Here is a 27,748-nt window from a genome sequence, read left to right on the forward strand (position 1 = left end):
CATTTCACTGTAAAACGCTCAGGAGAAAGTTGGGAGTTAGTTAAACACAAGGAGAGACTCAGAACTGAGCATTTTATTGTAACTTAAAAAAATAAATACACTCTTAACTAACGTCTGTGAGTATCTCGTGAGTCAGCATCCTGCAGGACGTGGTTGTCTGGCTTAGAGCATGGTCTGAGGCTGCAGGGAGGCAGGCTGGCCACCTAGTCCAGAAGGCTGAGGTCGATGTGGAAGTACACATAGGGGAAGTAGTCCTGGTTGCTGAGCTGCAGTCCAGGGATTTCCACAGACGCCTATGGGGGGGCAGCAGCAAGATGGTTCTCGTTTCTAAGGGAGCTCTCGGGTTCCGGCCATACACACATTCTGTCCTGTGCAGCGGCCCCACCACCATACACCCACCCCCTTGCTTGGAAGTCTGTGACTCCGTGCAAGCGTATGGTGGCAGTGCGCCTGGGTCCCCACAATACCTACATCCAGTATGCTGGCTGCGGCGACCTCATCCAGGTGCCGGAAGACGGAGTTGAGCACCTCTCTCAGGCGCTTGGTGGCTGACTTTTTCTGGGGCTGCAGAAGTACAGCCTGGAAGTTCACTGGAAGTCCGTACCTGCCGGACAAGACAGACCATGTGGGGCTTAGTGTAACGGCCAGCAAGACGGCCAAAGGCCCAGGGCCCATGCCAGGGGCTCACGGGTGCCTGTAACTCCAGCTCCAGGGGACCCTGTAGCCTCTGGCCTCTTTGTGATGCACATGTGGAGTTAAGCCTGTAACTGGCTGACTCAACGTAGAAAACAAAGCTGTAAAAAGGTAACTGGGCCAGGGAACCAAAGGCTGGAAATGAGACACTAAGTCTCCATACTCTGCCGACCACTTCTGAAGGTCGCAGCTTATGACAGAAACCACGAGCCCGTGGCCTGGGCCACCTGTGCTGGGTCCTTGCATACTCAGTGGCACAAGCCGCGGCTCTGAACTGTACGGGTCCCCATACGGCTGTCACACGTGTCCACTAAAGGAGAGCAGAGGTCCTGTCGAGGTGTATTCCTCTTGCTCCGTTTTTTGGGTGTGTAGAAAAGATTTTAAATCGCCCCAATCATTTCCCCAAGCATCGCTGCCTGGGCTGTCCTGTACTCCAGAACACTATTCAAGTGTGTCACTGAGCCGTGCCCGGCCAGTGTGTCCAAACTCTGCCCCGGGCAGGTGTCCCTGGGTGCCTTGCTGTCACCTGGCAGCAGAATTCCCTCCCTGGAGCCTGCTGTGGAAGTGAGTCGGCTGGGACCTGTGGATGCCACCATCCTGTGCACTCCCGAACCTTCCCAGTCTTTACTGTGGACAAAGAACCCCTGGAATACGGCCCCGCCTTCCATTATATCTGCAGAGGCCTCTGGTGCCTCTGCTTTGGTTGGCCAGAGAGGCCCCCCCATACCTGCCCTCCCCAAGGCAAGTGCCGTACCGGCCAGTGGGATGCTCTAACGTGCAGGTAAGCCCGGGGGAGCGGATAGCCCTGTTGATTTAGACACAGCTGTTTGCTGTTCTGACCCGATCTGACCAGAGACTAGATGATCCTCCTGCCTCAGCCCCCTCACCTCCCAGTGCAAGGACCATAGGCGTGGGCCACCACACTTCAGGGCCATCTCATCCTAAGTCCTACAGATCTTTTCGCTTTTCTGCCAGTGACCCCCATCCTGCTCACCCTCCAGTGACAGTTCAGAGCATCATTTTGCCAGGACATGATTTCAGCAGGGCCAGCCAGTTCTCCTACTGCCCATCCTCAAGGTGCCAGCCCAGGAGGCACCCCAAGGCCCCCACCACCCCTGTGATGAGGTCAGCCACTGGATGGTGTCCTGCTGCTTCTGGGCCCAGGCCTCCACACTGCCCTCGTCCCACTAACAATGCTGCAATTTAACACGAGTGAGCTCCCTCACTCCTTGAGAGCCAAATCTGCACACCCAGTGCCCTGTGTCATTCAGTGTTCGGCCTTCGCCCTCCTTTAGAAAAACATTTACTGTTTGTTTCCCTTTCCATGAAAACATTGAGAATAATATGTATCTGAACACTAAATACTTGGGCTGGGGGGGAACAGAACCATAAAAACCTAAATGAGCACACACCGGGATGTGTGCGCTTGTGGTTTATTCTGTGATGCTGAGGGCTGAACTCGGGGCTTCATGCATGCCAGGCAAATGCTCAATCGCTGAGCTCCACATCATCCCCGACAAGTGATTTGGATTCACACCTGTGCTTAATTACGGTTTCTGAATTTTCCAGTGACTTAATTTTAAAATGATAGGAAATAAAAACGAATAATTTTTGCATGGGTGGCTTTCCTATTTTAGTGAGGACCACCACCCTTGGAGGGTGGAGAAATTAGTCTGGGGACGTCCCCCAGGAGCCACTGGGGCCCTCGAATAGCACAGAGGGCCTGTATGGGGGTACACAAGTGAGGCATGCAGAGCACACAAACGAGTCTGGTAGGAAAGAGAGAGCCCCGGAGAGTGGGGTACACATGGCCAACTGGGATTCCTTTGACGGAGTGAAGATTCCTAAGACATGGCCACAGAAAGCAAAGGGCAGGAGGGCAAGAAGAGAGGTGGGAACGGAGCGTCCGAGCTTCCCTTCCAGGCCCCGCCCCTCGAGGCTGTTCAGCCCGGCATCCCCACCACGCACCTGAGCACAGACTCCACAAATACTCTCAGGGCCTTTATGTGGATCCAGGCAATGAAAGCCTCGCTGAAGTTCACCTTGAGCCAGCGCAGCAGGGGTCCCTGCGGAGACGGGAGAACCACGTGAGCCTCCGGACACTCGCCTGATAAAGGCCAAGGAAGGGCTCTCATTATACAGAGCAAGCCCTGCAACCAGAAGAAAGGCCCCAGAGCCAACAGAAGCAGAGGGGAGCCTGGGGAGGCTCAGGACCACTGCATGCAGGTGCCTGGCCCTGGGGACGCTCTAGGGGCAGCCACCGGTGCATGCGAGAGGCCACCTCGGACCAGGGGTGGGAAGTTCCACAGCTCTTGACCTCAAGACTGTCACGTGCAGCTGATAGGCTCTTGTCCGACACTGCACCGCCAAGTAGCCCACCTCATCGGAAGGCACTGCCCTCAGGGCCCAGCCCACCCATCTACCCGCTGCTCCTGCCAGTGGCTCTTCAAGCCTCATCTAGGCCGTAGCTGCTGCTACAGAGTCTGATGTGGTTGTTCCTCAGGGGCAGCCCCCCATCTGACCCTTTTCCAGTTGCTCGACAAGGCCAGAGGTGGTCCAGCCAGGGCAGCCGGGGAGGAATGCCGAGCTTCCGAACCGCCCACCCTCCAGCCAGAGCCCTGCCCGTCACCAGACACCAGCTCCAGCCACCGTCAGCCAGAGCACAGGCATCCCAGCCAGCCAACAAGCCCCATTCCCTGCCTAGAGCGCCAACTCCAGAAAGACCATGAAATTTAGGAGGGCAGGATTCTGGCCTCCTCCAATTTCAGACCTCACAAGCCACACAGGAAACGACAGCAGATGCAAAGATTGGTTCCTCAGCTGGCGAGCGCGTTGAGCCGGGGGACCCCCAGGGTTCCCAGGGGGTGCTTACCTCACCCTCGCCCTCTCTGTCTCTGTCGGTCTGCCCCGCGGCGGGCCTAGCAGGGTTACCTAGCGGGGTTACCTTAACCTTGTGGTCCCGGTAGGTGGCTGATCCCTTTTTAAGAGCAACACAGGAAGTTTGCTAAAGGCACAGAAATTATTTATTAATCTTTCGGCAAGCGTGAATCATGAACACAAGTAATTCTCATGGCCTGGAGAGCGTGTGCCATCAAGCTCTGGAGTCCGGGCTCCGAGAAGGGTGTGGCGGGGGAACAAGGCCTGTGATTTCAGACACTAGGGACGGAGACAAACCTACGTGCCTGTCTGGGTCAGGACCCCAGCGGCAGCAGACAAAAAGAACTCCCGGAAGTGTTACTGAACTACCCTGACCTCCGGAGCTCGTCCATCTGGACCCTGACACTCAGGAACAGCTCCCTCTCTCTGGGGTGTTCATGGAACACTTGAGCATGTCACATACAGGACATCAGTCAGGCATGCAGCCAGGCCGTTTCACCCTTTAGCACCCTGTCTGCAAATGGGTAGAAAAACACGGGGTAACTCAACTGTGTGTTCCCAGAGCAACCCAGTCCCTAGCCTCTAGCGGGCCAGTAACTAAAGGATGTGGGGTGCTTGGCTGAAACCCACTCTCAATAATACCAAACAGGAGAGGTCCCCTGGGTGCTGTGGTGGAGGCGGTCTTCACTGAGCCCCTCTGAGGCTCCTAAGTGTCTCCCAGGAGCTGTTTCCCACACACAAGGAGACTCTGGCAGGTTCTCTGGGGCAGCTGGGGCTGCCGAAATCTATGCCATGTAAAGACACCACCAGCCGGCAATCTGAGCCCCAAGAGAAGGTGGCAGGCTTGCTTGTGTTACCCCAATAAACAGGGTGGGTGCCAAATGTCCTACATCGTCTATAGGCAGGGCCCTCATAAGCTGGCCCCATCCGGGGATACTGCAGGGACTCAGCCAGGGAGGCAACAATCCAGGAAGAGCCCCACCTACAGGCAAGGCTGGGCATGTGTGGCGGACAGGGTCCCAGGAGGTTGAGGTCAGGCAAGGCACCCAGGGCTTCTGTTCTAGTTAGTGACTGTCACTCCTGCCAGAATGTGCCATGTCTACGCCATTGCTCTAAGGCTGAGCACCCTCAGAGGCTCAGGGCCCAGGCCTCCAGCCGGGCTTTGCATCTTCAGGAGCCTCGGCAAGGAACCAGTTGACTGTGGGTCTGGGCCGTGTGGGTGCTGGCTCAGTGTATACACATGGCATGCTTGCGTGCGTGCGTGCGTGCGTGCGTGCGTGCGTGCGTGCGTGCGTGCAAGTGTGTGTGTGTCTATGTGTCTATGCTCCAGGGAGGGGCGTTCGAACTCTCCAACATGGACCAAAGGTGAAGGTGTCGCTCGGTTGGCAGAGTACTTGCCTACCATGCACAATACCCAGGCTCCATCCCCAGATAGAAACTGACTCTTGTACCATACACCTATGACCTCAGAGCTCCGTAGGTGTCACCCTCAATTACACATCGAGTCAGAGGCCAGCCTGGGATACATGAGACCCTCTCTCAGACACAAACAACAGCATAGACAACCCAACGCCAGGAGCCCTCAGCAGCCAGGCCTTCCCTTCCGGAAAGGAAACAGCAGGCAGGGGAGGTTCCACGAACCGAACCGCTTCGGGGGAACTCGGTGGCTTACGCTCACTCCCCAGTGGGTGGGTGAGAAAAGCCACTCACTCGGCAAGGTCCGATGGGATGTGTGCGCAGGCCATCTGCCTAGTGTGGGAGGAAGCCTGGGGCGAGGGCTGGGCCACGCGTGAAGTTCTGTACCAGCCCAGCGGCCCTGCCCTCCCAGGCACGCACCACAGCTGTGAGTACACAGGCCTTCCTCTGGGGACTCAAGGGCACTCTCCTTTCCTGAGGAAGCCCTCCCTTCACAGCTGGGAACACGCACCCCGGCCAGCGCCTTGAAAGTAAGTGCAGGGCTGAGCCGGCGCTGCCGTTCCTGGACGCCAGTCTGGAAGAGACTTTTGCAGAGCCCGGCGGTGATGTTCCCAGAACGGAAGGTTCCCAGTTCAACGCCAGACACTCAGTTTCGCCCCAGGCGTGGAGGCTGACCTCTCCACACAGTTTCTAAGTGCCCGTGGCCAGAGTGTCTTGGGCGAAAGCACCCACTCTGCTAAGAGCACAGGAGAGGAAAGGTAAACACAGGTGCCGCTGACGCCCTGAAATCTGCAGTCATGGGCGACAGGGAAACCAGGGGCTGTACAATCTCCGAGTCGCTGACACTATCCACTCCGGCCACAGATCCTTCATCCTGGTGCCCCCCTGCTCTGGCTGACCCCTGGGGCAAAGCCCAGGGTGATCCCCTGGCCAGGGGACATTTCAGCATCTCATCTACTGTGCATCAGACAAGCCCTTCCAGAAAGGACCGCGATCCGGGTGGTTGTGAGCCTCGTCCCGGAGCGGGGCTCGGGACATATGCCATCTGAACCCACATGTGCCTTGACGGCACAAGTCCAGGTGATGGGACAGTGAGACCGAGGAGTGGACTCTGGCCCCCAGGACACTGGGGGTGCGTCTCGGCTGTCTAGAGGGCCCCGCCCACACCCTGGTACTCACATACTGTTGTTTTTTATCGGACAGCAACCTGTTCATCTCCTCCCTTTCTCTTTTAATTTCGTTTTCATCGTAGTAAAATTCCCGGACAATGAACCTTCAAAAAAAGCAGCTATAGGTGTCACTGAGAACCTGGTCAAGGCAGATTCTCCCTGGGGACTCCCACCAAACCCGGAGGAGCCCGGGGCCCGCGTCCTTACTTGTTTTCTTTGGCTTTGACTTTGAAATCTTCAGTCACTTTGCGGAAGAGAGTCACGGTGAAGAGGCCGGCCTCTTTGTCCTCGGCGATCAGTCTAGAGGAGAAGCGTTTTGTCGGCTGGATGACCTAGGGTCGCTCCACTCCAGGCTCTGGGCTGAAGCTAGGCTAAGAGGAGCTCTTCTTCAGTCTCGGGAGGCCGTCCCCATGGGCAGAGTCAGATCCCCTGGGCCTGGTGGCCTATGCTTGGGTCTGTGTCAGTCACCAGGGGCTGGGAACCAAGGGTGTCCTGACAGCTTCCTAGGTCCGGCCCCCAGCACCCACCCTTCCAGGCTCAGCCCTGGAAGCTCCAGCCTCTGGTTGGGAGTGACAGGGAGGGCGGATCTGCTCTGTCCCATGCTCCTCAAATGGCTGGGCTGAGTGATCCAGCCCCCCCTCTACCCTCCCCACCTCCTACCCTCCCCACCCCCCAGCCCCCACCTCCACTGGGCCTGACACCGCCGCTGGCTGTGCAGGTTCCAGTGAGGTCAGTGGCAGAAGCCACTCCACTTCTGATATCATGAAGCCCTGGCTGGATATGTGCTTGCCAGCATGTGCCAGCATGGAGTCACCATCCCCAGCAACACGGAGACAAGCAAGAAGTCTTGGGGGCCTAGGCATGCCCGGTTGTCAGATCACCTCTCCGGTGTCTCAGGGCCCACACCCATAGGAACTGCCCCTGTGCTCCAGCCCTTTCCAGAATGGTTGGTGCAGGCTCTCAGTCTCTCTTTATCATGAAGGGCCAGAGGTCTCTGCTCTGCGGCCCAGCATCCTGCCAAGCTGAATGGAATAGTTTGAAGAGGAATGGCCCCTCCATAGACTCGTGTTTGAATGCTTGGCCCATCGGGAGCGGCACTGTAAGGAAGTGTGGCCTTGTCGAAGTGGGTGTGGCCTTGTTGGAGGAAGTGTGTCACTGTGGAGGCGGGCTGTGAGGTCTCATATGCTCAAGCTAGGCCTGTTGTGGTAGTCTCCTGCTGCCTGTGGGTCAAGAGGTAGAATTCTCACTATCTCTCCAGCACCATGTCTGCCTGCCCGCCACCATGCTTTCTGCCATGATGATAACGGACTAAACCTCTGAACTGTAGTCCAGCCCCGTTTAAATGTTTCCCTTTATAAGAGTTGAGTGGTCATGATGTCTCTTCACAGCAATAAAACCCTAACTAAGACAGGGATCCTCCCAAAAGGACCCCAGAGGCAATCCTTAAGAACAGAAGAAACCTGTTTACCAGGCAGCTCCTGACTGGTGCTACCTGCCCACCAAAGATGTACCTCTTCTTCAAGCTCTACCTCCCCCAAGATCTTAGCCTGTGACTAACCTATTCCTTGCAACCCCTCAATTTAGCTCCTGGTGACCGTGTCCTAGGAGTTAGTAGCATGTTCCTCAAGGTCAAGGCCTCAAGAGTGAATGGGTTGAGATAGGAAGGGAGCTAGGATGGGATGGGATGGGATGGGTGAGGGTGGGGTGGGACAGAGTAGGGTAGGATGGGATGGGATGGGATGGGATAGGGTGGGGTGGGACAGGATGGATGAGGGTGGGTGGGACAGGGTATGAGGGTAGGATGGGATGGGATGGGTGCGATGGGATGGGATGGGATGGGATGGGATGGGATGGGATGGGATGGGATGGGATGGGATGGATGAGGGTGGGTGGGACAAGGTAGGAGGGTAGGATGGGATGGGTGGGATGGGATGGGATGGGGTAGAACAGGATGGATGGGCAGGGGTGAGTGAGGTGGGATGGGATGGAATGAGACAGATGGAGTAGGTAGGGTAGGACTGGATGGGGTGGAGTGAGGCTGGATGAAATGACATGGGGGAGGTGGGATGAGGCAGGGGTGGGGGGGTGAGGTAGGGTGGGGTGAGGTGAGGTGGGCAGCTCTGGGTGCAGTGTGGTAGGGCAGATAACTGAGCTCATGTTACTTGCGGCTCATTCTAAAATTTCCCTTATGGCACACATAAAGACGCATGACTTGGGACCGCAAACAAGTTCACACAGTTAACAGTCCCCTAGGCCCTGCCCCGCTGAACGAGACTCATGACTCCTTATCACAATGACCCTGTAGGTGGTTTTCCTCATTTCTATGGCCCCTGTGTCTCTGCTGTGAACTGTATTATAGTGCAGGCAATGGGACATTCCTGTCACACATTTTTGTTTTGTTTTGACTTGGTTTGATTCTAGACAAATGGCGTGGTTCTCCGTATACCTGCGGTGGTGATAACAATGGCCCCCGTAGGCTCATATTATTTGAATGCTCAGTCACCAGAAAGTGGCACTATTTGAGAAGAATTGGGAGGTGTGGCCTTGTAGAAGGGAGTGTGTCTCTGGGGATGGGTTTGAGGTTTTCAAAAGCCCTCATCAGGCGTAGTTGTGCATTCACTCTCTCTCTGTCTATCTCTTATCTCTGGCTCTGGCTCTGGCTCTCTGCCTGCGGATCAGGATATAGCTCCGAGCTATTGCTCCAGCGCCATGTGTGACGCCACGCTCCCTGCCATGATGAAAATAGACTAGGCCTCTGGAACAGTAAGCCAGCCCCCAGTTACATGCTTTCTTTTGTAAGAGTTACCTTGGTCCTGGTGTCTCCCTCACAACAGTAAAACAGTGACTGAACCACCTGCCAACAACCAACGTTTGCTCCTTCTCAAAGCGGGCTCTGATGTGTGGAGTTGCAGGGCTGGTTTTCCATGGCAGACACAGATCCGACCCAGTCTTATCCATCCTTTTTGCAGTGCTCACGTGTTCCTGTCCTGACCCCAAATGGCCACACACCGAGACTCTCCTCCCTCTTCAGACTCTGTGGCCAGCCCTAGGCTGTCCTTCTGTTCGGGCATTTGCTGGACAACCTCCATGCCGCTCCCCCTTAGGTGGGGCAGAATGGACGTCTGGTAGAGAACACAGAGCAGGCAGAGAACACAGAGACTCTGCCGGAAGCAGCCATCACAGCCTTCCTGGGCACGGGGCGGGGGGCACACATGGGACAGGAAACTGGAGCTTTGAAGGACAATGGCAGACAGGAATATATCCCAATCGGCGAGAAGGAATTCCAGCCCACAGGGACTCAATGCATAGGTATGGTGCTGGGAGGCGCCCCACCCTGGCATGTGTCTGGTGCTCCGAGAACATCCATACACTCCCCTCTGGGGACGTCGACCAAGCTGGGTCTCACTTACTTGGTTGACCGAGGGACCACCATGTCGGATAGGGACTCATATGTCCTCTGCCACTGTACATAGCTTGACCTGTGAGGACACAGAACTGTTGAGTGCTTTGGAAAGAAAGGACTTCTATTGTCTCAGGAAACTGTTTGCACCTTCTCCCGAAGACTGAAAGGCAAGAGGTATAATCGGGGAGTGTCCCTAACATCCCCAAAGCTCCTGCTATTATTGCCCAGTGCCGTGCTGAGCGCAGTCTGCGTGCAAGAGCCCCAGGTCTTCCAGAAGGTCCCCATGTGGAGAGCTCAGGTGCCGGTATGTTTGAAGCTCACTAATAAGTGTCTGATTCTGGCCCAGGTTACCTGGGACCAGAGGAATGACCGTTGTAGCCTTAGGTCAAAAGGAACAATAGAGCTCTCAGGCTTCTTGTGGGCACAACATAGGTGCTCAATAAACACTGTCACAGCCATCTCCCTGGTCCTGTGCCTGTGGAGACAGCGGCCCTCCATGGGCCCTGAGCAGCCATGTCTGCTGACCTGGGGCCAGCAGGGCACAAGGGGCCCACCTCACTTTCCACTGAGCAGGGCACACCCACCCTCTTCCTATCCACATACTTGGGAACGATGACCAGCAAGGTTATGAGATACTCCGAATCAAGCACAAAGTCGTCCTTGCTGACGATATCGCTCAGTGTCCGAGTGAAGAGATTCCCCCTGGAAGGCAGAGGGACAAGGGGTAAGCCCAGCAGAGAGGCTCGCTGACCCCGCATGCCTATAGAGTCCAGACGAACAGCAGGACATGGAGCAGGCTCAGGGGAGCCTCCAAGCTGTCTGCTGCCAGAGCCAGGTACAGCCTAACTGTAAGCGAGCTACCTCCTGTTCCCTCTTGGGGCAGGGAAACTGGCAAAGCGCCTGTCACTCAAGGGGCTGCTGAATCTAACACCTCAGTGACCTGCACTGTCCTCACATGCCAGCTCAGGTGCTGGGAGGGGACCTCAGGTGGCAGGCAGCTAAAGTTATTCAAGTATCAAAGCAGCCAGGCCTCCGAGTGGCATGGGACAGATAGGCCTAGATAGAGCTAGCTCTGTGTGTCACCTTACGGGCCGTTCAGTCCAGCAGCTGAGGACACTCACCTGAAGTGGCTCTGTCGATGCCGCCAGCCCTGGCTCAGATGAAGAGCGTGGACAGCATGCAGCTACCACAACATGGTGGGTCCCCACGCTGCGGAGTCCGAGCCAGACAGCCCCCAGAGCGTGAAGCAATGCTAGCCCACTGCTTCCAAGTTCCCAAGCACAGAGTCAAAGGCAAAGCCCCAAAGGCAAGAGAGAAACCCCATCTTCCCAAGGTGTCTGCTCCACCCGCAGCTGTGAGGTCATGGACAAAGGCCGGCAGACCCCCTCCAGAGGGACCCTAGGCACAGCCACCCTGTCACCACAGCAAGCACATCATCCCGCTAGGAGACTTAGCGCACCCAGCCCAAAGCAACAAAGTCACGGGTTTGTTGATTGAGTAACCGTGACTCTCCAAGTGTAGAAATGGTTTCCCTTGCTTTAGGTCTATAGAGCCTGAGGATATCGTGGGTGCTTTAAAATGTACGTCAAAAGAATAAACAGGAGAGGGAGTCGGCTTCTGATTGGTGAAGGAGGAGGAACCAGAGACCGTAGGGGAGAGGAGGTTGGACCAGTCACCCGCTGAAGTCCCAATTCTCGAATTACACTTTTTATTTATTTACTTGGTGGTGGGGTGTGTGTGTGTGTGTGTGTGTGTGTGTGTGTGTGTGTGTGTGTGTGTGTGTAGGAGCACATTTGTGGAGATCAGAAGACAACTTGCAGAAGTCAGTTCTCTCCTCCTGCCAGGTGAGAACCCGAGACTGAACTCAGGTCATCCTGCATGTGGTAGGCACCTTTACCCGCCGATCCACCTCGACGGCCACCAGACTGTGGCCACCTTACTCAAATCCATCCCTGCTCATGTCCAGTTACCCTAAGACGGAGCCAGACAACCGAAACCGACTTTCTAAGCTCGGGCCATCTGTGTGTCCCCACCCCACCCCCACTGACGGACGGCAGCTTCCGCATTCCTAATCTGTTTGGATTTGGGATCCTTTTGTTCATTTGAGTGCTTTATTGGAGGACACAAGTCAAAAGCAGAAGAAACCCATTGGCTTCATACAGGACTCATACAAGACCCTGCAGGGAAGCTTGCTTACGTGGCGAATTTAGTGTTTTGTGTCAATGTGGTGGTATTCTAATTGTACTGAAATGTGATTTTGATTGTATGTTAATAAATAAAGTTGCCTGGGGGTCAGAGCTATTAGAACCATAGCAAGAGCGTGGTGGTGGTGGTGGCGCACGCCTTTAATCCCAGCACTTGGTAGAAGAGCTAGGTAGATCTCTGTGTGTTCAAGGATACAGCCAGCATTGGAGACATACGCCTTTAAGACCTGGGGGGCCGTACATACAGACAGTGATGAGGCAGTCACGTGTTTGGGTTTACAACCAATGAGAAGGCAGAACAGAAAGACTATGTAAAGACATACACACAGGAAGTAGCTCTCTTTCGGGAAGCTGGGACAATCGCAGGAGGAAGGGTGAGATTTTAGCTCTGAGCTCTGACCTCTTGGCTTTCTCTTTTACATTGGTTCTGTGTTTCTTATTTAATAAGATGGTTGGTTATATCTACAGTGTCATAGCTGCGCGGTGGGACTTTCCATTTAAGGAATCATGTTGATGCTTCAAACGTTTCTGGTTTTGAAGCAATTTTCCTTTTGGGTTTTCAGATTAGGAATGGTCTTCGTTTTATGAGTAGAAAAGCTGGCCCGGGGAAGATTTAAGAGGGAAGCTTAAATAAGAGAGACCAGAGGGAGGGCAACTGGGCCACTCTGCTTTTCTGGACTCAGACTCGGGATCTAGAGGTGAGTGCTGGGGCCACTTCATGCTTGCTGGGCCTCTCCACCCCCCACGCCCCCCACTCTCACTCGGAAGCGTGCCTGGCTCCTTACCACCCGTTCCTCCCGGGTTGCTCACTAGCATCCCCAAAACTGATCCCGCCACGATGGTCTTGACCACCATGGAGCCTGGTCTGTCGGGGGCCTGAACAATCAATCCATTCTCCAGCGGACAGCCAGGGCGGCTGAGGCCCCGCCACTGTCCCCTGCACGCTGCTGCCCATGATCCTTTCTGCCCCTTGAAGAGGTCTGGGCTCTACCATCCCATCCTGCCTGCCCTCCTTGAAGAGCAGATGCAGAGAGAGGCCTGAGCAGGCTCCCCGGAGCCTCACCCTGGGTAAGGAGTGGGGACAGAAGGAAAGAAGGAACAAGCAGGAAGCAACATCATGCTCCTCCTCCGTGTTCACAGACGGGGTGGCCACCCTGCCCGGCTCTGTCCTCTTCATCTGCCCCAAGTGTCCACCCGGCTCAAGGGCCACCGTCACGGGAAGGGCAGAGTAGAGGACCCCACCCCACCCCACCCCACCAGATACATGCACAGAGAAGGCAATGGGTGCAGTACACACGTGGATTTCTTCTCCAGGTTCTCCAGGTTGGCCTTCAGAACACTGTACGCGGCTGTACGGGACTTCAGGTCTGTCTCGATTTGTGCCAGTTGCTGGGAGGAAGCGGGGGGGGAGAGAGATGTTCCTGGTGACCTTGAAGAGTTAGTGAACCTCTTCAAAATCTGCCCAAGTGGCCCGGGTGGTGGCGCACACCTTTAATCCCAGCACTTGGGAGGCAGAGGCAGGCGGATCTCTGTGAGTTTGAGGCCAGCCTGGGCTACAAAGTGAGTTCCAGGAAAGGCGCAAAGCTACACAGAGAAACCCTGTCTCGGAAAAAAAAAAAAAAAATCTGCCCAAGCATCTTTGGGACACTTAACACAGTGAGTGTCCCAGCCAATGGGACTCATTCCTGTAATTCCAGCACTTGGGAGCCCGAGACAGGCAGATCAGTTCAAGATCATCCTTAGCTATATAGCCAAGTTGAGGCCTAGGCTTCATGAAACCCTGTCTCAGGATAAAGAAACAAAGAAACAAAAGAAAAACAGCAACCCTCCTGAGACTCACCGGGTGGCCCCACCTGTCTCCCTCCCGACTCTCCCAACCCCACCCCCACCCCCACCCTCTGCACCTGGACCTCACAGTCAGTCCCCACTCGGGGAAGTGGGTGGAGACAACCTTACAGGTACTAAGGCACCAGCCACACAGCTTGGCCAGAGTCACACACTAGCTTGGGCTCCTTCCCAACAAGGGATGCTGAACTTCCCGGCCCTGGGTACCTCTGCTAGAGGTCTTCCCTGCTGACTTTCCACGCTCAGCCTCCCAATCATCCACCTCTCCGGGCTTGATGGCAGCCTCTTCCTAACCCGCAGGGCACAATAACTGAACACCTCTGCCTCCTGCCTCGGGCTCCCCAGCTTCTCAACAGGGGGAGGAAAGTCATCTTAGAAAGGCCCCAAGGACAGCTGGCCACAGTGAAGAGCAGTTCAAGAAGATGGTGGTAAATATGTTTTCTGAGGCCAGAAGGCAGCAGGTGAGTCAGAGCCACAGGGAGTCCCTCCCAGGGGCTGAGCTCTGTGGTCATTTAAAGACAGTTCTGTCCTCCAAGGGCTCAGCAGACCTGGCCCCGCAAAGACACAGCATGACAGTGAGCACCACCCTGCAGCTGTAACCACGAACGGGTGGCTGTGTATTGGATCACGCATGGATGCATGTCAGCTAACAGGCAGTGGTGAGCGCTTCAGAGTCTGTGACCCCAAAACACAAGCCGTCTGGCCATGCCTCTGCCTCCAGTTTGGCAGTGGCATGTGATGGGAGTGCCCATACCGTGGAGCCATGCATATCTCTCTCTGATGGGGGAGATGTGGAGAAGCATGAGATGAAACCCAGTATTCTGTGCAAGTTCTCAGTTTAAGTTCTCAGAACAGACATCCAAAGAGGAGCATGTTCCCGGGACGTTACAACAAAAAACCGCTCCACAGAGATCCGTGTGCCTTGAGGGGTTTCCCGCACTGATGATATCCTACTGAATAACTAGGCTGCACCGCTGTGCCGGACCCTTGGACCACACCACACGCCACACTCAAGGTGCGGCCACACCATGGGACTGCAGGACAATGTGCTGGACAAGCTGTACAAAGCCCTAAGCCACCTCAGAAGAACAAAGCGAGGCTGGGGCTGACGCACGAGCTCCCGGGGCAGCGCGGACTGAAGATCCAGTCTTCCCCAACCCCTGTCCCGCTAGCCTGCAGGAGCCGGTTCCCTGGGATGGAGAGTGGAGCCGTGCGCGCTGCACAGCTTGTGGGATTTGACCTCCTGACCCACATCCCCTCCCAGAGCACTGCTTCAATAACTGTGCATTTGGGTACCCAGGACTAGAGGACAGCCAATGCTCCTCTCCAGCTCCCCCAAGCCAGGTCCAGCGTCCCCGGGACTCAGAACCCCGAGTTGGCATGCCTGGCCTCACAAAAATCTTGTGTTCTCTGGCTCATTGGCGGACTTGCGTGATGCTCTCCTGAAAGCCATACCTGGCACAATGCCCTGAGCTGCCCTTGCTAGACGCACCTTTGAGAACCTCTGCCTGGTTGTCTTGGGAGGGCAGGTAAGCCCAAGGAGCCACACCCGGATTCCCAAGAGACCTGAGGGAGGAAAGGACTCACCCTTCTTGCCCTGACCTGCCTACGGCCCTCGGGGAAGTACAGCTTCTTAGGGAACAGGGCAGCTTTGTTCAGCACAGAGCTGGGATCTCCCCAGCCACTGGGCCAGCCGGAGACACGATATATAAGGGGTTCTCTATGCACCAGCAATAGGGCAGCACAGTCAACCCTCACCCATGGTGAGGGCACCTAGAAGTCACCATGGCTATGGGATGCCCACACTGTCCCTGCAGATCCCTGTGCTAGGAGGCTTGTATCCCATATGAGCCGGAGACCATGGCTTAGTAGATGGCACCCTGTCACAGGGCTGGTTTGTTGTCACAAGGCACTTAGGGGATGAGTTGGCACAAAGTGACTAACGGGTGGGGCTTCTAAGTCTTCTAAAGCAATGAGGTTTTGCAAATCATTTCCCAAGAGATCTGGGCCTGGTGCCCAAACCCTGTAATTCCAACTACTAAGGAGGCTGAGGCAGAAGGATCAGAAGTTCAAGTCCAGCTTGAGTTATAGAATTGGTACAAGGTCAGCCTGGGCAACTTAGTGAGACCCTATCTCAAAATTAAAAATTAAAAGAGGGCTGTGGCAGAATGCTTAGTATGTGAAAGGCTCTGGGTTCCACATCCAGTACCACAAAAAAATCAGTCAATTAACCATCAATCATCTAAGGGGCACTGGGTCCCCAAGCACATGGTAGGTGGGAACAAGACTATGTCTTCCCATCACAGCTTTTGAATCATGGTAGGGAAGTGAAATGAAGTGCCTCAGAGCTCTCCTGTGAGATTACAGCCAGGTCTCTGGGTGACAGGGACAGGGGACAAGAGCACACAGGTCTCTCCTGGATTCTAACCTTACCCAGGACGTGGTAAGGGGGACCTACCCTGGGTCACTCACAGGGCTGGCATCCCAGCCTTTTGCCTTCTACCTTGTGGGAGTCCCAACGCCATGTATGTCATCCCAGACGGTCAGATGTCTCCAGGCAGACTCTCCTCACCTTGGCCAGTGTGTCCACCACGCTCACCAGTGGCTGCTTGGCAGGGTATTTGGCCATGTCCCACTCGAAGTGCGTCACGAAGGATGTCAGGTCAACTGGAAGAGCAAAGATGAACTCGAACCCAGAGACAAGCCAGGGGAGACAAACAGAGCTTGTGGCTCACACCAAAGAAGCAGTCAGGGAGAAGTTGGAGGATGGGCCCGGGCTCTGGAAGTGCACATGCTCCACGTGGGAGCAGTTCGGAGCCAGTGGGAAGCATCAGCTCGCCATCATGCACTCCAGAGCTGAGGGAAGGGCACTGTATACTATGAGCTGCATGTTCTCCTGCGGCAGCCTCCACCTGGAGTTTGCCAGGAAGCCTGCTCTTTCTAGAGGTGGGGACCAAGAAGGTGACATTCTGTGACCATTGGTAACTTCTCCACCCTCGATAGTTGCTTGACCTTCCCTCCCCAGCTGAATCGCCAGTCTGTTTTGAGGCATCCAAGAGGCACAGCAGAAAACATCAAACCAGGCCCCCAACCACCCAGCCATGGCCTGTCCCGGGTGCCACCCGCTGGGGGGAATAGTCTCCCTGCTTCTTGAGCCCCAACAAGAGCAAGGCAATGTTAACCACATCATCCTTAAAGAAGACATCTCCCAGCTCAGCCACACCAGGAACGTGCTTGTCACTAGGTTTCTCTCCTGGAGCCATGGGCATCATTCAGTGTGTGTCCCTGTTGAAGTCTAGAGTAAACAGAATACACCAATGTTTTCACCAAAACCAAACCAATTCCCCTGCAAAGAAGGATGTTCCTGCCTGCCCCAGCCAGCTGTGCAGTATAAGAACAGAAGGAGCGGAGAGTGGTTCAATTGGACTGACGTATTTCAGTCCAAGGAGCCTGGCTGATTGTGATCTTTAGGGTGGTTTTTTTTGGTTTGGTTTGGTTTTTTTGTATGTTTGTTTCAGACAGGGTCTCACTGTGTACCTCTGGCTGTCCTGGATCTCGCTCTGTAGACCAGGCTGGCCTTGAACTCACAGAGACCCACCTGCCTCTGCTTTCCAGTGGTGGGATTAACGGTGTGCGCCACCATCCTGTGACGCTTAGTTTTAGCTGTCCACTGACACAATCTAGAGTCACGGGGAAGCGAGTCAGCGAAGGACTGTCTGGATCAGGCTGGCCTGTGGCCGTGTCTCTAGGAGATCATCTTGATTGAGTAATTGATGTGGGAAGACACAGCCCACTGTGGGCAGCACCATTCCCTCGGCTGGGTAAGTGTGGGGAGGAACTTGAACATAAGAAGTATGCATGGATTCTTTTCCCTCTGCTCTTGACCGTAGACATGACTAGCTGCTCCAAGTTTCTGCCATGACTTTGCTCCAGTGAGACACTGTGACCTCAAATTGTCAGCAAAACAAACCCTTCCTCTCTCGAAGTCGCTTTTGTTGGTTTTGGGTTTTGTTTGTTTGTTTGTTTTTTAATCTCAAATAAAACCAGGACACTGGCTTGAGTCCCAGATCCCAAGGAAGAGAGGAACTGAGTCAGTGTCCCTACCTGAGAAAGTGGTCAGACCACTCACCTCTTGAGGGCCTGCTGGTTTTGTTTTGAGATGGTGTCTCACTGTCTACTGCTAGCTAGCCTAGGACTCGCTATGTAGACCAGGCTGTACTCACACTCACAGAGATCCACTGCCTCTCTCTTCCAAATGGTAAGATTAAAGGCTTAATTATTCTTATACTCTACATATCCAGAGAGTACCATAGAAGCATGTTGTTTCTCCTTCATTCATCCCCCACCTGTTTTTTCCTCTTCGTCTTTTTTTTTTTTTTTTTTTTTTTTTGAGACAGGGTTTCTCTGGGTAGCTTTGTGCCTTTCCCGGATCTCACTATGTAGACCAGGCTGGCCTCGAACTCACAAAGATCTGCCTGCCTCCCGAGTGCTGGGATTAAAGGCGTGCGCCACCACTGCCTGGCTTTTATTTTATTTATTTATTTATTTATTTATTTATTTATTTATTTATTTATTTATTTATTTATTTATTTGGTTTTTCAAGACAGGGTTTGTCTGTACAACAGCTCTAGCTGTCCTGGAACTTGCTTTGTAGACCTCTGCCTCCCCAGTGCTGGGATTAAAGGCGTGGGCCACCACAGCCTGGCTTTTTTGTCTTTTGAGATGTGGTCCAGGCTGGCCTTGAACTCCTGCCTCAGTCTCCGAGTAACTGGAATGACAGGTATACAACAGCCACTTTCCAAGGTGGGATTTCACACCACAGGTTCTGCACATGCAGCCCCTCCCTGTTTATGTGTGTCCTTACGCACATGGAAAGAGCCTGCCCTGGTCCTCCTAACAGTCACCTTCACCTGCATGGAGTCTGGCTCCCTGCTGTTGGGAATCCAGGACACATGCCCTTCCCACCCAGCCTCAAGTGCTCACCTGTGTGCCAGGGACAGTCAGGTAAGCAGTGGGGAGAGACAATCCCAGACTCCTAGGGAAGCCACCGGGGCTACAATTGGACAGGGACCCCGAAGAAGCTGACAGACAGAGGCTGTCCGTGTGGCTGTGAGTGCCAAGTGTCAGAAGGGCGGGTGGCCGCACTGGGGGAGGGTGTTAGGAGTCTAGATGAAGCTGATGGAGCAGGGAGGTGGGCAGGAGCTGGGAGCCCAGATGTGAGGTCACATCCGGACCTCCATGCTTGGAACTGGATGGTCATGGAGACAGGACAGGAGCACAGCGTGGGAGAGCCCGTGTTGGGGGTGGACAGAAGCCAGCAAGGATGAGGGAGAGGGGAAAGCCGGGACAGAGCAGAAAGGAGGGACAGGATGGAGGGACAGTGACACACAGGACATGAGGTGACACCCACATTCCTAGGCTGGGCGGCCAAGTGGAGGGAAGGACAGTCATTAACCTGGGGACCATGGGGCAGAGAGGATGAATTCAGTTTGAGGCAAGGCCGACTCTGACGGGTGGATGCACTAATCCCCAAAAGAAAGACAGAAACCAAAGGAGATTCAGAGGGAAGTGGCCCTCCTACCTAGCAGGCAGGGATGCCTTAAGATAACAGTGACAGTGTGCCAGGCAGCAGGAGCTGTGGCCCTGCGGCTCACCTTGGGCCGGGACATGTGAATCACCTCATCTGATCTACTCTCCAGCCCTAGTAAGGGGCGTCATTATCTCCATAAGGAAACTCCAGCACAGAGTAAGTTATGTAAGCGCCATCACAGCAGGAAGAAATGACACGGAGCACCCTGCCCATCACAAAGGAGGGTCCTTGGTCCCTCTGTCCATCATGTCCAACTGTCAGGGTCCAGCTATGCTGCAGGAGGAAGGAGGTGCGCCCCTCCACCAACCCCCCCCCCCAGATCCACACTCCTGATTTTTCTCCGGAGTGCATGAACTTGGCAGAGGCTCCCGAGAGAACCTCTGTTGGATGTTGACCACGTTGGCATTAGAATTTACACAGCACCTTGGCCTGTGACAAGATGCGGTCAGAGTGGGGGGTGGGGGTGGGGCTGGTGGGATTTGTGCTCATGAAAAGGGGACATCGGAGCACTCTGCCCACGCTCACTGCCTCCCCACATGCAGCCAAGGAAAGATTACTGTGACGACACAGACATGACTGCCCATAAACGGCACAGTCCTCCATTAGAACCTGAAACCCCTGGCCAGGTGTGGTGGTGCACAACCCTATCCTCAGCTCTCGGGAGGTTAAAGCAGGACGTTCGCTTTGAATCTGAGCCTAGGCTGAACTACATAGTGAGTTCCAGGCCAGCCGGGGCCATAGAGTGAGACAGTGTTGTGGAAGCCTCCTCGTGTGTGCAATTTGTGATGGCGGTCCAATTGGTACTAGTACAGGTTTTGACATTAGGACAAATTTTGTCATTCCCATGACCCCAAAACCTAAACAAGGCCACGTGAGGCCTCTCAAGAGACAGCAATGTGAACTGTTAAGGGAGCATCGGGCAAGAGAGAGACCTCCCTCTGGTGACCTCAAGCCTTCCCTGAAAGTGAGGAACTAGCAGCCAGGACAGATGTCAGGGTGATGTGTCTTCAGGGGCACCCCCTCTCCACCCTCCCCGTCACCTCCAGCATCCTGGAGCCCTTTCCACCCAGGCCAAGGAGGACTCAACCCCTCAACCGCTCTCCCAGATGCTCTGAACAGTCAAGGCTGCTCTAACTGACTTCCTCCAACATCCGGGTCTCCAGAGCCCATCACAGGACCCCACAGAACCAAGCACTCCGTAGAATGCTCAAGACACTGACAGCCATGCTCATCACAGCCAAGACGGCCATGGGAATTCACCTTCTACAGGCTGATTAGCAGAGACACACTGCAGAGCAAGCTCTGCTCTTTATGCCAAACCCAAGGGCGCCGTGGCTTTCACTCTTAGGAAGGCATGTCCTGCTGCAGGGTGCAGGGCACTGTGGGTCTCTCTCCCTGCAGCCTGTGAGCTCCCAGGGGCACCCAGAGGCTGACAGTGGTCTCAGTAGGCCTCTGGGTTGGTGGCTACGCACTCTTCCTCCTCGCTCATCTCTCAGGTCTAACCTTTCCTCCAGATCACAACCTGAAAGCCCCTTCCCTGTCCATACCTTGGGCAGGAATCTTACTCCAGAGTGGCCTCCGCCACCCCAGCCTTCCTGCCCTCTTCAAACACACTCCCCACAGGCAGCTGTCTCTTGAGCAACAATGACTTCATCTGAAAAACCAAGCCAAGGCCTTGCCAGCGTACAGGATTATGACCGCACAGGCGGCAGTCCAATGCCAGGCTAGCCAGACAGGTCTTCTGCAGCCTAAGCCAGACACGTGTGTGTCTGCTCTGCTTCTGCCGGATTCGCATGGGTCTAGATGTTACCATGCTCCGCACAGCTGGTGGCAAAGACAAACCAAAGCAAAAGGCACCCGGCAAAGCTAAGAACCTAGACTGAGACTATTACTAAGTTTATTTGCAAGTGAGAAAAAACCAGACCCAGAGAGTCGACTGGCCAAGGTCAAGACGGACAGCGCATGGCATGACCAGGTCTGACCCCTGCGAGTCTTCATGATGTCAATGCCCTAAATTCTCTCGAAGGAGACGAGTCCCATGCACAGAACAACAAAAAACTCTAGGAAATCCTATCCAGTCTGAGAGTGCCATGCAGAAGAAAATCTCCTGGGAAATTTGAGTTGAATGAACTTTATAAAGGTCCCATGACCCTCGCTGGACTTTCTGGGGGGCTTCAATGCAAAGGTGTATACTTAAGATTGGCAGGGTTGGTTCACAGAGCATGCTCAGAAATAGCCGGAAGTGCCTGGGACTAAGCCACAGAAGCCCCACAGGAGGCCTGGGGATAATGGTGCATGCTAAAAAAGCAACAAAGACCAAATTCCCCTGCTCCTCAGTGTGCCCTCTCTTAGAAACAGTGCACCCAGACAGGGGTGGATCCCACGCAGAACATCCCCTACATTCAAGTGGCATCAGCTTCGAGGTGAAAGCTAGTGGATGGGTGGGTGTGTTTGGGTGGGTGTGTTTGCTCTTTGGGGTTTGTTTGGTGTGCTGCAGTGTTAGGGTGGAACTCGGGGTCCAGAGCTTGGCTAGGCAAACACTACCAATGAGCCATATTCCCAGCCCTGGAATGTGATGAGCATTTTGATCAGCGTTTTAGTGTATGCTTAAAAAAAGGCATGAACCAGGCGAGGTAGCACACACCTGCCACTCCAGCACTTGGGAAGTAGAGACAGATGGTCAGAAGTTCAAAATCACCCTCAGCTACATCGTGAGCTGGAGGCTAGCCTTGACCACACGACACCGTATCAAAAAATAAATGAGATAATGGGCTGGAGAGATGGCTCAGAGGTTAAGAGCACTGACTGTTCTTCCAGAGGTCCTGAGTTCAATTCCCAGCAACCACATGGTGGTTCACAACCATCTGTAACGAGATCTGATGCCCTCTTCTGGCCTGCAGTCATACATGCCTTGTACATAATAAATAAATAAATAAATAAATAAATAAATAAATAAATAAATAAATAAATAAATAAATCTTTAAAAAATGAGATAATATTACTTGCTCTTTCCTTCTGCCTGTTACAGAAGATGAGAGAAAATACTAAGCCAACGGTTCTTTCTAACAACTATACCAGGAGTGGCCTGTTCTAGAAGACTCACGGTCCATGTGAACCTCGTGAACCACGTGACATAAGGTCTGGCTGAGCTGACATCTTACAGAGCAGGTGGACACCAGAGACAGGCTTCGAGACCAGGCAGATAACAAGCGAAGAGATGCCCAAGTTCACCCCGACGCCCCACAGAGGTGATGCAGTCCCGTTTCCAGATGACGTGCAGGTTGCTCAGGAGACGCAGAGAGGATGGGAGGGAGACAGGGGTGAAACCACTGTGAACTGCATCGCCGGGGTATGGTGAGCAAGCACTAAGGCGGTTGCTGGAGAAACGGTTGAGGCCTGATCACTGTACCCCTCCGACCAGCCCGGGGCCCCACCCTCCCGGGGACATGCGGCAGGCAGCACACTGAACACGTATATGCACAGCAAACGAGACACAACCTACTCTTTAAACATTTCATCTTTTCCTTCAGACCTGAAACGTAATATAAGATGGGGTTATAAGACAGGCCAGTCCAGGTTCAGAATGGGGAGAGTGAATATTTCCACTCACCAATTTAAACCAGTAAAAGGCTCTTAATGTTTCCAGGCGGCATGCGTGTGTGTGTGTGTGTGTGTGTGTGTGTGTGTGTGTGTGTGTGTGTGTGTTCATATATGTGCTACGTACCCCAAATGATATCATTGTAAATATGTATGTTCTTATTTTGAATAAATATGTAGATAGTCAAAGTTAATTCTCTCTGCAGATACCTAACTATTTAATTCTAGAGTTTTCAAAGTGTCCAAGTTTTGTCACATGTGTGTGTTTTGCTTTTATATATACTTTTTGAGAGTCTTAGATATCCCAGGCTGGACTTGAACTTACTAAGTATCTCAGGATGTCCTTGAACACCTGCTCTTCCTGCCTCTACTTCCCTGGTGGTAGGATTACAGATGTGTGCCACCATGCCTGGGGTTTCAAAGTCTCCACGTTTGTGCTACACATTTAAATCACAGCCCAAATGGCATATGCACATTTAACAGCCAAAACAGCAATGGGGGTATCTGAATATGTGTCCGTGCGCATGGGAAGTCAAAGCTTTGGAATGAGAACATTCCACGTGAAGTGTTGTTGATGAGGCCCCGCTGCCTCTGGTTGGAGGTGTTACTCAGTGCAGGCAGCTACTTCTCACGCCTTGTTTGGTTAAAAAAAAAAAATGACAAGTGGGTGGAGATGCGTGAGAATTTCCACAAATGGGACAGCAAGGCTTCCACAGAACTGGACAGTCAGAGCTCCCATTGTGGCTGTCATGAGGGAAACGGCTCCTGAGGAGAAGAAGCCTTTGCGGACCTACCTCCATTGGCCAGGAGGTTCTCGTGGACTTTGCCCTTGGAGTCTTCCATGACCTCCACCACACTCTGCGCCGTTCTCTTTATGAGGCTTGGGGGAGAGAAGAAAGGCCCGTGAGGGTGAGGAGCTGAGTGCAGGACCACTCCACCCAGCCTCCTGGCAGAGAAAGGAGCCCTGGGAGGCACTGGGGGCGGCACTCTGGCAATCTGTAAGGAGAGACTTAAGCATTAAGAACCTTTGAACCAGTCACTCCACTTCTGGGAAACCATCTTGAGGAAACAGGAAAAAAAAAAAAAAAGAACCAGAAGGGCTTTCTGAATAGAAAGATGTTCTTTGCAGCAGAGTTGCCGACAATAAGAAATTGGAAGCGACCCGAAGGTTCAACAATAGAGAATTGTTTGAGGGATGGTCTGTCCAGCTGAGGGATTATTAGGCAGCCATTGAAAATAAGGTTTACAAAGAATTTCAAATACCGTGGAACAAGGCGCGCATTATAATGTTAGGTGGAAAAACACAGGCCAGAAACGTAGACAGTAAGACGATCTCTGGCTGGGCCGTGGGCACATATTTCCACTTGCTATTTCTCTAGTACAATCTGGTGTTGATTTTATAGAAAAGGCAAACCTCGGGCCTCCCGTAAACACACGGCAAGAACTCGAGTCATACACCAGGTCACAGATGGAGGATGGGGTACGTTCCCTTTCATTTTCAGTCCCTCCTTTCTTCCCTCCCTCTTCCCTTCTCCCCCCTCCCTCCTTCCCTCCCTCCCTCTCTCTCCCACTCATCCTCCAACTGGTACAAGGTCTCCCGTATGCCAGGATGTCCCCAAACTCACTCTGTAGCTGATGATGACCTTGAACTTCCGATCCTCTTATCTTGACCTCCCCAGTGCTGGGAATACAGTCATGCTCCCCTATGTCCAGTTCTTGTGCTGCTGGGGATGGAACCCAGGGCCTTGTATATGCTAGACAAATATCCTACCTACTGAACCATGTCCCCAGCTCCAAGGCCCTCCATTATTGCAGGTACAAGTCCACGCATAGTATGGTACCTTGGGCCTGCCATAGACACCGAGGCAGATGAACACCTTGAAAGACCCTGTTGTGGAAAGCATGGAAAGGGAAGAGGGTAGGCGTGTTTTCTTGACCATCGAAGTCATCGTGGTTGATAGCCAGAAATGGAAAGACGTAAGTATGAAGTAGTTTTCAATGAACAGCCAGAGTGATTGCCTAGCATGTGTGAGTCCCTGGTTTGGATCCCCAGCGCTGCCTAAAATGATGTAAGTAAATAATAAGATGAACCAGGCTAGAGACACAGCTCAAATGCTTGCCTAGCAGGTAAAGCTTTGGTTCAATCCCCAGCACCACAAAGACTAGGCAATGCCAGGAGTGGGAAGTGGGAAGTGGGAGCAGGAGGACCAGAAGTTCAAAGACATCCCTGGCTACCCGGCAAGTTCGAGGCCAGCCTGAGATACACAAAACCCTGTCCCCAAAATAAGTAAGGCCAGGCATAGTGGCACACGCCTTTAATGCCAGCCTCCGGGAGGCAGAGGCAGGCGGATCTTCAGTTAGAGGCCAGTCTAGTCTACACAGCAAGTTCCAGGCCTGCCAGTGAGACCTTGCCTAAAAAAACAAAACAAAACAAAACAAAAGGGACAGGGGCTGGACAGATGGCTCAGTGGCTAAGAGCACAGGCTCTTCTTCCAGAGGACCTGAGTTCAATTCCCAGCACCCATATGGCAGCATATAACTGTCTAAGACCTTCATACAGACATACATGCATGCAAAACATCAATGCACATGCAATAAAAATAAGTCGTTAAAAAAGTATATAAATAACACTTTTTAAGTGAACGACGATTGCCGTCCAAGTACAGGAAGCACACCAGTTGGACATTCTTCCCGAGTCTACCTCCCGCTTGGGTCAAGTGTGTTTACCGGTCCTTTGATAACCGCCTCTCATCTGTAAGAGTCTATGGGTGTCCATTTCTCTGTAATCATTGTGTTAGCCTCACGAGGATTTTGGGCAGTTGAGTATTATCCCACCTCTCAGATGAGGAACCCGAAACAAATCGCTGCCTATCGAGGATCTGCAAGTGGGGCTTCAAAGACAAGGCCCCTAGGTCATGGTCATGCTGCATTCTAGACAGCCCCTGCGACCCACCTCGAGTCTAAATGCCTGCCAGTGTAGTGTGCCTGCATCCCTTTGATTAGCAGTTACAGTCTCACTCAGAGAGCCCAGTCCACAAACCTAACTGCGCTGTCTTCTAGGCTTCCGACTGCGGTGGTACCGACAGTCTCCCAGGCTTCTTAATGGAGTCAAGGATGCATTCCCTGGGCATTTTCCATGAGAGGGATGTGCTTAGGCATCTGGCTGCCTGCTCTGAGCTCTCTGCCCTCTGGCTCCCGGGTGAGTTCAGCAGATCAAAGAAAGACCAAATGTCCACTCCAGTTCCCTCCGGCAGAGATCTCAGCTCCTGCAGCCTCAGGCTTGTGTCTCGGCCCAGGTCCCAACAATGTCCCTTATACTCGGTCTGCTACATTGCCACACAACTCTGGGCCTCTTTGTCACAGAACTCCTCCAGTTACCCTAAAATGAGTGTGCCTCCCATCATCTGCCAGGACCCTGATTCAGCGAGCAAATTTTATACACCAACTAAGCAACTACTGTGCACCAAGCATTATTGGCTGCTGTGGGCTGAGTAAAGTCCCTGCTGTCACAGAACTTCAGTCTCAGTGCTGTTGGAGGTTCCTTGTCTTTATTCAAATCACCATAGTAACACAAGCGAGTTGGACCTATTCCTGCGGCCCCCACAACCCATCCAATAATGACCTATTTACATGAGAGCGATGAGACTCCAGCCGCTACATTACCTGGCTCAGCCACGTCTGCTGACCGAATAAACAAACCCAGCACCTCATCCTTCCATGTTTTCTACTCCTCTCCCTCTGGGCCCCTTCCAAGTGTCTCACTGCAGCCAATGGGGCCCCTCGGCACGTCCATGGCTTCCGGAACATCTCAGAATAGCATGCTCCGATGATGCTCAATGGCTAGAAAAATCACTTGTTCCACAGAACAGAAGCAACTTGTTGTGATCAGCCCCTGTGGTCACCAGAGAATTACTATGTCACCGAACCAGAACCTTTTTTCAGATAGGAAACGTAAGGGTCTTAGGTCATTTTCAAATTTCCCTTTCTCCTTTTACATCACCTATGTGTAGCTCCTTCTTGTCAGAAGTGAGCAGCTTCCTCGTTCCTTTCATCTACAGCGTGGTAGCCCAACACGCTGCCCCGCCACAAGGCATTCCAGACCGCTGGGTCGCTTCCCGTGTGGATTGGTGTTGCAATGACCCGCACATTCTACCTTCCTGTACAGGTGTGTAAAGAAACTACTGGGATAAAAGGGTGGCCACTTCTAATGTCAAGTAAGGCCGAAGTCCCCCCTAATTACAACAAGCAGATGTCCACTCCCCACAGAACGCAGAAGCCTGCTTGCTTCCCTATACCCTGGCCAACACCAGCCTTAGGAGTCCTTTTAGTCTCTGCCAATCTGATACCTGGACACCTACATCTTGTTGTCACCCCGCTCTGCATATCTGCGATCTTCAGGGAGCTGCATATCCCTCCTCAGTCTGCTGACTACCAAAGGCCACAAGTTCAAATCCATCCCTCTTTTGTTTTCTTTTCCTCTGTTGCTTCCTTCGCTGATCTGTATGAACTTCCATGCTTTGGAGACCCACCTGGTTCCGGTGACAGCGTTCCCAGCTAGCTGACACCCTCTTAACAATGACTTTGTGAACAAGTGTCACAGACAGGACTGATGGCGAACGGCAGGGTCTCCGAAGCGCACACAAATCTAAAACAGCTGACCAAAATGAGCAGTGAGGACGGGAGACAGGACTCAGTGGCCAAAGTCACCTGCCCCCAACCTTAAAGGCTTGAGTTCGATCCCTGTGAGACCCACTTGGCAGAGGGAGAGAAGCAACTCCTTCAAGCTGTCCTGTGACCTCCACACATGAACTATGGCACCCACGCATGCGCACACACACATATACACACACACACACACACACACACACACACACTAAAAATGTAATTAATTTTCTTAAACTGTAATGAGTATTAGCCCACATGGGAAGATGTACAGATCATATTTTTAGTGAAA

At 53.3% G+C, this 27,748-nt stretch overlaps 1 protein-coding gene across 3 annotated transcripts in view; it reads right to left on the reverse strand.

Moving 5' to 3' along the window:
• Window positions 1-55: 55 nt before the first annotated feature.
• The window catches only part of Atp6v1c2 (ATPase H+ transporting V1 subunit C2), a 39,676-nt gene continuing 11,983 nt past the window's right edge, over window positions 56-27,748 (reverse strand). For 2 of the 3 annotated variants that reach the window (XM_015995523.3, XM_076559050.1), the window contains exons 4-14: window positions 23,589-23,674; window positions 16,180-16,274; window positions 13,060-13,151; window positions 10,162-10,260; window positions 9,566-9,634; window positions 6,363-6,455; window positions 6,166-6,259; window positions 3,566-3,697; window positions 2,662-2,759; window positions 472-604; window positions 56-293 (exon numbers count right to left, since the gene is read on the reverse strand). In XM_015995523.3, coding sequence (XP_015851009.1) covers window positions 204-293; window positions 472-604; window positions 2,662-2,759; window positions 3,566-3,697; window positions 6,166-6,259; window positions 6,363-6,455; window positions 9,566-9,634; window positions 10,162-10,260; window positions 13,060-13,151; window positions 16,180-16,274; window positions 23,589-23,674 — 1,081 coding nt within the window. In that variant the 3' untranslated portion in view covers window positions 56-203. The remainder of the gene's footprint in view (window positions 294-471; window positions 605-2,661; window positions 2,760-3,565; window positions 3,698-6,165; window positions 6,260-6,362; window positions 6,456-9,565; window positions 9,635-10,161; window positions 10,261-13,059; window positions 13,152-16,179; window positions 16,275-23,588; window positions 23,675-27,748) is intronic. The other variant, XM_015995525.3, reaches the window with a different exon arrangement.

This window comes from Peromyscus maniculatus, chromosome 22, assembly GCF_049852395.1.
Source record: "Peromyscus maniculatus bairdii isolate BWxNUB_F1_BW_parent chromosome 22, HU_Pman_BW_mat_3.1, whole genome shotgun sequence".
Lineage (NCBI taxonomy): Eukaryota > Metazoa > Chordata > Mammalia > Rodentia > Cricetidae > Peromyscus > Peromyscus maniculatus.